Source organism: Triticum aestivum, chromosome 2D (assembly GCF_018294505.1).
Source record: "Triticum aestivum cultivar Chinese Spring chromosome 2D, IWGSC CS RefSeq v2.1, whole genome shotgun sequence".
Taxonomy (NCBI): domain Eukaryota; kingdom Viridiplantae; phylum Streptophyta; class Magnoliopsida; order Poales; family Poaceae; genus Triticum; species Triticum aestivum.
The window spans coordinates 618,393,083-618,402,257 of NC_057799.1; the positions used below are offsets into that span (position 1 = coordinate 618,393,083).

General features: G+C 49.4%; 1 protein-coding gene across 1 annotated transcript; it reads left to right on the top strand.

Moving 5' to 3' along the window:
* The first annotated feature begins 1,199 nt into the window (after positions 1 to 1,199).
* On the top strand, positions 1,200 to 6,311 carry LOC123055000 (phenolic glucoside malonyltransferase 2). The gene is made up of 3 exons (XM_044478890.1): positions 1,200 to 1,937; positions 2,117 to 4,573; positions 5,517 to 6,311. Exons 1-2 carry the CDS (start codon positions 1,287 to 1,289, stop codon positions 2,789 to 2,791), a joined length of 1,326 nt encoding a protein of 441 aa, XP_044334825.1. The 5' UTR covers positions 1,200 to 1,286; the 3' UTR covers positions 2,792 to 4,573; positions 5,517 to 6,311.
* Positions 6,312 to 9,175: the final 2,864 nt, after the last annotated feature.

Consider the following 9,175-nt stretch of genomic DNA (forward strand, 5'->3'; position numbering starts at 1 on the left):
AAAACATTTCAAATGAACTCTGAAAAGGTTGAAAGTTGGCATGATATCATCATTTCATCCACATAGCACGTGCAAGAAAGTTGAGAGGGTTACGGCATAAACTGGATGCACTTCGTGTACAAAACGGACAATCTCTTTCAAAGTATCAGGATTTCATCCGGAAACTCGTCTGTTACAAAGGGATTTCATTTTTAAAACTTATTTGAACTCCTGACTTTTTGTGTGTTCAAAATGCATCATTCAAAGCCACATCATCATTTTTCAATCCTTTCTGACTTCATTTGTTATTTTTCATGCATTTACTAATTATTTTGAGCTATAAGACCCTAAAATTGAAAAGCATTTCAAATGAACTCTGAAAAGGTTGAAAGTTTGGCATGATATCATCATTTCATCCACATATATAGCATGTGCAAGAAAGTTGAGAGGGTTACGGCATAAACTGGATGCACTTCGTGTACGAAACGGACAATCTCTTCCAGACGCATTTTATTTTTATTTATTTTACTGCTGCTATTTTTATTTATTTTACTGCTGCTATTTTTACTTAATTTATTAAGGTTTATTTATTGTAGTTACTATAGTTTATTTTATTTTATTTTATTAAGGTTTATTTAGTTTTATTTATTTTATTAAGGTTTATTTATTTTATAAATATAAAAAAATGAAAAAAAATTTATTATGAATTTAGGTCAAATTCCCTGTATAAGGGCATCTATTTTCACTTTAAAAGGCAAAGAGGGACGGGCTTATAAACTGGTGTGAGCCCCCTTCGGTTGGCGAGGTGGGACTAAACACTGGCCGCGCCCTTTAGTCCCGGTTTGTGGTATGAACCGGGACTAAAGGGTGGTGGGCCAGGATCGTGGCCCATTGGTCCCGGTTTGTACCACCAACCGGGACCAAAGGGTCCATACGAACCGGGACCAATGCCCACGAGGCCCCGGATGGCCCCTGGGCTCACGAACCGGATCCAATGCTCACATTAGTTCCGGTTCGTGACTGAACCGGGGCTAATATGAAAACTGCCCTGTGACCTTTGCCCCGTTTTCTACTAGTGGCACACATTCGCCGGACGACTATCCACAAGAGATCCCGTTACGTTACAATCGTCCGATCCGTCTCCGTCGACAAGTTGTGTGGTTTGTATGTCCTGCCCATTGAGTGGCGTACGTACTGCCAAATATAAGGAAGGTGCGGTGCATCCGTGTGGTGCCCAGCTCCACACGCTAGCCATAGCCAGCGGGCAATTCTACCTGGCAACTGCGACCTCCGTCACCCCTGCCGCCATGTCGCAGGTGAGGATCGTCGACGCGAGCTATGTCGATGTGCCGGAGACCGCCGTCCGGCCGCCGGGGCCGATCAAGCTGACCGCCATGGAGGCGCTGTGGATCGTCATCCCGGTGCTGCAGCACGTGCTGCTCTACGAGGCCGACGACGACATGCCGCCCTTCCACGCCATTCTCCAGTCCCTCCGGTCCTCCCTCGCCGCGACTTTGCGCAGCTTCGCGCCGCTCGCCGGCAAGCTGGTCCACCTCGAGGAGACGGGGGACGTCGGCATCAGCTGCTCCGCCTCCGACGGCGTCAGGTTCGTCGTGGCGGAGTGCGACGCAGACATCGGACGCCTGGCCGGCGACGAGGAGCACGACCTGCGGGTGCTCGAGGGGCTCGTGCCGGAGGTGGACATGAGCCAGCTGCCGGCCCCCGTGCTGGCCGTGCAGGCCACGCGCTTCGAGGGCGGCGTGGCGGTCGGGGTGACGGTGCACCACGGTGTCGCGGATGGCCGGGCGCTGTGGACGTTCGTTGAGGCGTGGGCGGCGGCGTGCCGGGGCGAGACGCCGGCCACCACGCCGTGCTTCGACCGCTCCCTCGTCAAGCTGCCCGGCGGCGAAGAGCTGGCCAGGAGCGTCGTACGGAAGGTGGCCCCGAATTTGCCTTCGGTACGTGGTTGCTCTCTTACATGTCCAAGTCCTGTCTTTCGTCTTCGAAGTTCGAACTAAGATTTTCATGGGCTCAGAGGACTGAATATTTTGGATCAAGAACACAGCTATCATCATCCACCAGAAAAAAAATCTGATAACGTATAAGAAAATCTAGATCTACATGTTCTTATGCGCAGGTGGCACCACCGTCATCCCTGGTTGAAGATCGAAAGCGGTTCACCCGTCGAACGTTCACCCTCGACGCGGGGGACATCCAACGACTCAAGCAACGCATCGTTCATCTAGGTGAATCCCACGGCGCACCCTTGCCTCACTCGCCGTCAACTTTCACCGCTGTCGTCGCGCTCGCCTGGACATGCTTCGCCCGGTGCAAGCCATTCTCCCCAGAGGACGACGCGCAGCTCTTCTTCTTCGCCGACACCCGCGCCCGCCTTGATCCGCCCGTTGATGTAGGGTACATCGGTGCGTGTCTCACCGGGTTGATATCGAAGCTCCCCGTGCCGGAGCTTCGTGGTGACCGCGCCTTGCCAGCCGCGGCGTCAGCTGTCGAGGACGAGATCAGCAAGGTGAAGAAGGACCCTATTGCTGGGTGGAACTTCCTCACGCTGCTCACCGGTGCCTGCCTGGACCGTATGATGAACATATCGGGCTCATCGGGATTTAGAGCATATGAGGTCGCCGACTTCGGGTGGGGGAAGCCGAGGCGAACAGAGCCGATTACGATGAACCATGACGGTCAGGTGGCGCTGATGCGCAGCAGGGATGGCCAGGGCGTGCAGGTGTCGGTGTCGCTGCTCCAACCGGCGCATATGGATGCGTTCAAGTCTAGTTTCCTCGAGCTACTCAAGTGACGATTCGTTTTCAAATATACTAGTTTCGTTTTTTTTAGTTTGCATATGAAATTTGTCTGAAGTTAAACTTTGCAAAGTTGGTTCAACTTTATAGAAAAAAATTCAAGCATCCACTTTATGGAATCAATATCGTTACATGCATCATGAAATTAGTTTTCATACTACATAACTTTTGTATTATATATGTTGAGATAATTTTAAATATAAATTTGGTCAAACTTTTTGTGGTTTAATTTCAAACAAATATTATACACGAAGTAAAAAAGAAATGGTGGGAGTACCTATCCGGGTCAATTCAAATTAGTAGGCTTATAAATGTTTGATGGAGGATGCAAATAGAAACACGCTTATGAATAGCACTACTGAAGAAAATGACATAGCTGGCGCTCCATAAGCTGTGAACCTCAGTGTTGCTCGTCTATGGAAAGGAAAGTTGTAATTGACCGGTGTCCCAGGTTGCGTGCTTCGGTTTGACACTTCCTCTGGTCTGGGCACCAGCTGAGGTTCGTGTATCATAAAAATCATAAAATCGTTCGTGTCCATTAGTTTTGCCAACTTCGGGAGGGGGATTACGATGAACCCGACGGCCAGGTGGCGCTGGTGCGCAGCAGGACGGCCAGGGCGTCCAGCTGTCAGTGTCGCTGCTCCAACCGGCACATATGCATGCGTTCGAATGTTTGATGGAGGATGAAAATAGCAACACACGTGAGTTATAGCACTGTTGAAGAAAATGACGTCATCGCTGACACTACGGAAAATGGCAATCGGTGGGTGTCCCCACGAATCCACGATTGCGCGTCAAAACAAAAAGCAAATTCGTGATTGACGACGAGTGTCTCAGGTTGCGTGGTTGGGTTCGGCACTCTCGCCTCCCCTCTCTGGGTAGGCCAGCTCAGGTTTCTTCCTGTTCACCAGTTTTTGATGCCAGCGCATTATATATATTATCATCACTGTTCATGTCGATCGACTGCAAGTAGTTTTAGGAGAGCGCCGAGGACGCACCCGCGTACTGCCAAATACAAGCCGCGGTGCACCCGTGCCGCCGTTCGTCCGCTCCCGTCGTCCGCACACGCGCACGCTCGGCTCGATAATCCTCACCGGCGAGCGCGCAGCTCACGATCTATCATCCCGATGTCGCCGGTGAGGATTACCGACTCGACCTATGTCGGCGTGCCGGAGACCGCCGCGCCACCGCCGGGGCCGATCAGGTTCACCGCGATGGAGGCGCTCTGGGTCGTCTTCCCGGTGCTGCAGCACGTGCTGCTCTACGAGGGCGACGACGACATGCCGCCCTTCGACGCCATTCTCGAGTCCCTCCGCTCCTCCCTCGCGGCCACTCTGGGCAGCTTCGCGCCGCTCGCCGGCAAGCTGGTCCACCTCGAGGAGACGGGGGACGTGGGCATCAGCTGCTCCGCCTCCGACGGCGTCAGGTTCGTCGTCGCCGAGTGCGACGCCGACATCCGCCGCCTCGCCGGCGACGAGGAGCACGACCTGCGCGTCCTCGAGGCGCTCGTGCCGGAGGTGGACATGGGCCGGCTGCCGACCGCCCTGCTGGCCGTGCAGGCCACGCGTTTCGAGGGCGGCGTGGCGCTCGGGCTGACGGTGCACCACGGCGCCGCCGACGGGCGGGCGCTGTGGACGTTCGTCGAGGCGTGGGCGACGGCGTGCCGGGGCGAGACGCCGGCCACCACGCCGTGCTTCGACCGCTCGCTCGTCAAGATGCCCGCCGGCGACGAGCTGGCCAGGAGTGTTCTGCGGAAGTTCGCTCCCAATTTGCCCTCGGTACGTACCTGGTTCCTCTGTTTCGTACCTACTCCTAGATGGGTTCGCTCTAAGCGTCTTGATGTCTTCGTGTTGGTTGAATTTGAGAAATCAATACTTTTATTAGAGCAGATTGGTAGCAGCATCCACTCACAATCTTATACTCCCTCCGTCCAGAAATACTTGTCGGGGAAATGAATGTATCTAGACGTATTTTAGTTTTAGATACATCCATTTTCACGACAAGTAATTTCGGACGAAGGGAGTACATACAGAGACACTGAAAGACTGATGTGAAAAATGTAGATCAATTTTGATGTAGATGAAGTGATGGTCCCATAACCTTTCAGAATCTTCTCTGCAAATGGGTGTATTTGACGCCGAAATTGCTAGACTTACAAACTGGCTACATTTTCAGAGGAGTAGATTAGTGTGGAAGTTCCTTACTTAAGCTAATCTCCTCCCCTGAATTTAACTAGGTGTGGCTCCTGCCTTATTCTTCTCCGATCAAATCTTTACACATGTTCACACCGTGAGACTATCCATAATAGGAGTAATATAAGCGATAATATCGTACATATCTAGACAAAAATAAATGATGTGGCAAGTAATTAATAAGGAAAGACGTGCTTATATAAGATCCGAACGTGTTTGAACGAATTTCGTTTGGTTGGTTCGAACTGTTGTTAAAATGTATGCAGCTACGGTTGGATGGCGGCCTCTCGCATCCGTGTCCGTGGACTGGCCCTCCTGTCTGCGGATGGATGCGGGACGAAATTTGTGGGTTTACGATTGAAAATGCCCTAACATAGACTAGTAACAAATGTTATATGTTACTCCCCATATGTTACTAGTCTAGCTTACTCTCCATTATGACTAGTTTAACGTATGAAGCAACAAATAATTACGTAGGTCGGTAGGTGTAGCATAACTCATTTGACACCTTACATGTTCCTGTCCGCAGGCGGCACTAGCGTCATCAGTCTTCGAAGACCGAAAGCGGCTCACTCGCCGAACCTTCACCTTGGACCAAGGAGACATCCAACGCCTGAAGCTGCGCATTGTCCACCTCAATGAGTCGGGCGGCACGCCCCTGCCTCGCCCGCCGTCTGCTTTCGCCGCCGTGGTCGCGCTCGCGTGGACGTGCTTCGCCCGGTGCAAGTCGTTCTCCTTGGACGACGACGTGTGGCTCTTCTTCTTCGCCGACATCCGCGAGCGCCTTGACCCTCCCGTCGGCGCGGGGTACATCGGCTCGTGCCTCACCAAGTGTTTGGCAAGGCTCCCTGCCCGGGAGCTTCATGGTGAGCGTGCCCTGGCGGCTGCGGCGTCGGCGGTCCAGGACGAGATCAACAAGATGAAGGAAGACCCTATCGCTGGTTGGAACTTCTTCTCATTCGATCCCATGCCCGCCATGGACCGGTTGATGAACATATCAGGCTCGTCGGGCTTTAGTGCATACAAGATCGCCGACTTCGGGTGGGGAAAGCCGACACGGACAGAGCCGATTAGGATGAACACAGACGGTCAGGTGGCATTGATGGGCAGCAGGGACGACCGGGGTGTGCAGGTCTCAGTGGCACTGCTCCAAGCGGCACAAATGGACGAGTTCAAATCTAACTTTCTGGCGCTACTTGAGTGACAATTTTTGTTCTCAAAGAGACCTAGTTAGGTCAATTCAAAACAGTACACCCAGATGTTTTATAAAGATTAATACATTATAATTGAATTGTTTATTTAACTAAGAATTCCATATTTTGAAGTTGTCGATCTTAGTTGTTGGTTCTTTATCTTACTAAAAAGGTTGAGCGCGCTTCTCCGTGCAATTCGTATGGTTGAGATTTCATAAAGATAAAAATTGGTTGGGCGCATGTTGAAGATGATGAAATGTTTTTTTATAATGTGATGTTCCGGTGGGCTTTCTTGCTTATGTGACTATCTGTTATCTGCTAATCAACTCATACACTTCTTATGTAGGAAAATTTCTTACGTTGGTGGCTACTGTTGGCGCTGCTTCTTTTTTGGGCGGTGTAATAGTGCACATGACTGTGTGTTATTACAGGCTGATTGTTGCCGATTAATTTGAGAAATCCCTGACCCAATCTAAATAGTTGACTAGGTCAAAATCATAAACCAAATCAAAAATTGAACAAGAGAGCTTCAAAATTAGAAAATGATAAGTTGAAATTGAGCAGGCGATACACCGTTGAAAATGTACAACTATTATGTGTTCAATTTTATTAATTTGCAGTGGTTTAGATAATAAGATGTAAAATAACTAGGGAGATCTAACTGAAGGAATCGACGTTAATATTTTTCTTAATACTGTACATACACACACGCTCATACACACGCGCGTACACTAACCCTATGAACACATACACGCACATATCCCTATGAGCACATTCAAGAGACTGGACTGGCATGCCATCTCGAGATACAGGCACCTCCGTGGGAAAATATCTAGTGCTACCAAGGCTCATGTGCTACGGGTTTCTGGCCCGTCAGATTCTCATATCAGTAACTCTGGAACATTTGCAAAATAAACCTTCTAGGAGTCTAAAAATTACACATAGGTCTAGCAGATCCAACAGCTTTCAGATACTGTCCGATATGAGAATCCGACGGCCCAAGAGCCCGTATCACGGTAGCACAAGATACTCTTCCGCACCTTCGTAGTCGATGAGAATGTCTCCTCCGACCGATCGAACATCGCCGAAAAGACTAAAATATATCCAGAAAATGCAAGTATCAGTGTTAAGTCCAAGACTTAAACCGTGATGGGCTAATTTCACCACAAAGAACTTAATCATCTGAGATAGTCTCAATTCGCTAATACCATCTCAAGAAAAGAAAAATCAGTAGTGGCAGCAGCAACTATTGAATCATCCATCAACTCCTCGTGTAGTTGTTGTAGGTTCTGTACATGTATCTATGTAATATATTTGTAGGGGAAATGCATCTACGTAATTCTTTACACGTGACGGTAGCATTGGGGGCGATCATATTTGTAGGTAATATGATTCTGAGGCTTGTGAAATAGTTCGAAAGTGCATGTACTTGTGAATTTATTTATTTTTACTTTGAGTTTGCTTTTAGTTGTGTATAATGATTCTCAAGTGACCACACAGCTCACTCTCGGTAATTTTCTTTGGCGGGGCGATCGAAGTACCTCTGCTACGTGAGCCGTATATTTTCTATATCTAAATAGGGGCACCCCATTAGATGATTTTCCTGCCTTCTCATGAGGCCACGTCGGCCACGTCACTCAAATTGTTATAGCCGCTGATGCATCACAGCACAGAAGTCTACAACGATATGATGAGAAGTTCACAAAATTACTAAGTACTGCCACCGCTAAGTGAAACATACCGGTCCGTTCCTTTCCAGCCGCCCGCTCGCTGCCTCCTCCGGTTTCGATTTGTTTTAGCTGGGCTGTAGACGTACGCTTTGATTTCTGACCGGGGCTGGTGCAGCCAGATTGTGGGCTAGATAGTTAGGCAAAAGGGGACGGCTAAAACTCAGTCCACTGAGTTTTAAGGAAGTCTCAGTCGATGTACCTAGCCTTCGATCGATTTCTGTTTAAGATTCAGGATCGCTATTTCCTTGTGGTGTACCGGCCTGTTTTAGTTGTGCCCCCGGCCCATTGCCTTGTTTTTCTTTCTTGCCTTCTCTTCTATTCTTTGTGTTGGACAGAGATGCCCCATGGGCTGGCCGTGAGGGGTGGTGTGGCTTTTCCTTTTTCTGTTTTTTGGGCTTTCTTCTAGGCTGCTTTTTTTTTGTTAGTGCTCGTGTTGCTTGGGGGGACAGGAGGGATTAATAGGGCTGTTCGCTTTGGTTTGGTCCCATTTTCTTTTTGTTTTTTTCTTTATTTTTTCTATTGCTATTATTATTTAAAATAATATTGTCACTTGTTTACACATACGTCAACACACAATTGCATGTACATTGAATCACATGCAATTACATGTTTTATTGTCTGTGTCCGTATGCAACTTTTTTCTTTCCAAACATATTATCGCCAAAACGTCCGTCGAGCACACACATTTTCATGCACATCGGCCACACACAATTGTATGTATGTCATTGGCATGTAACTTGTCTTTTTCCTTCTCAAAAATATTTGTCACCGGCCAACTAGACTTTGTTTCTGGTTTGAGTTTTTTTAACTCTGTTTCTAGTTCGAATAGAGATCAGTAGGGCCAGTTGTATCGCACCCGACCGCAACGGGAAGTTTTTGTTCTATCAGAGGGGCACCGGTAGAGGGGGCGGGCTAGTAGCAAGCCCGACAACATCCCCGCAACTGCAAGCGTCACACCTGACCGCAACTGCATGTCCCCTAACATGGTTGCAACGAGACCTTTGTTTTGTCTATAAGGGGGCGGCGGAACAGGGGGCGGGCCAGTTGCATGTCCGACACTAGGCATGCATCTTCAAGTGTGGCACCCGACCGCAACTACATGCCTTCTAGCCTGACCGCAACCGGACTCTTTTGTTCTGTCGGAGGGGGCACCGGTAGAGGGGGCGGGCCAGTTGCAAGACCGACAACATCCCCGCAACTTCAAGTGCCGCACCCGACCGCAACTGCATGTCTCCTAGCATGGTTGCAACTGGACCATTGTTTGG

Coding starts and splice junctions, on each gene's coding strand:
- LOC123055000 (XM_044478890.1), top strand. CDS start 1,287: ATGTCGCAGGTGAGGATCGTCGACGCGAGCTATGTCGATGTGCCGGAG. Junction 1,938..2,116: donor TGGCCCCGAATTTGCCTTCG/GTACGTGGTTGC, acceptor TCTTATGCGCAG/GTGGCACCACCGTCATCCCT.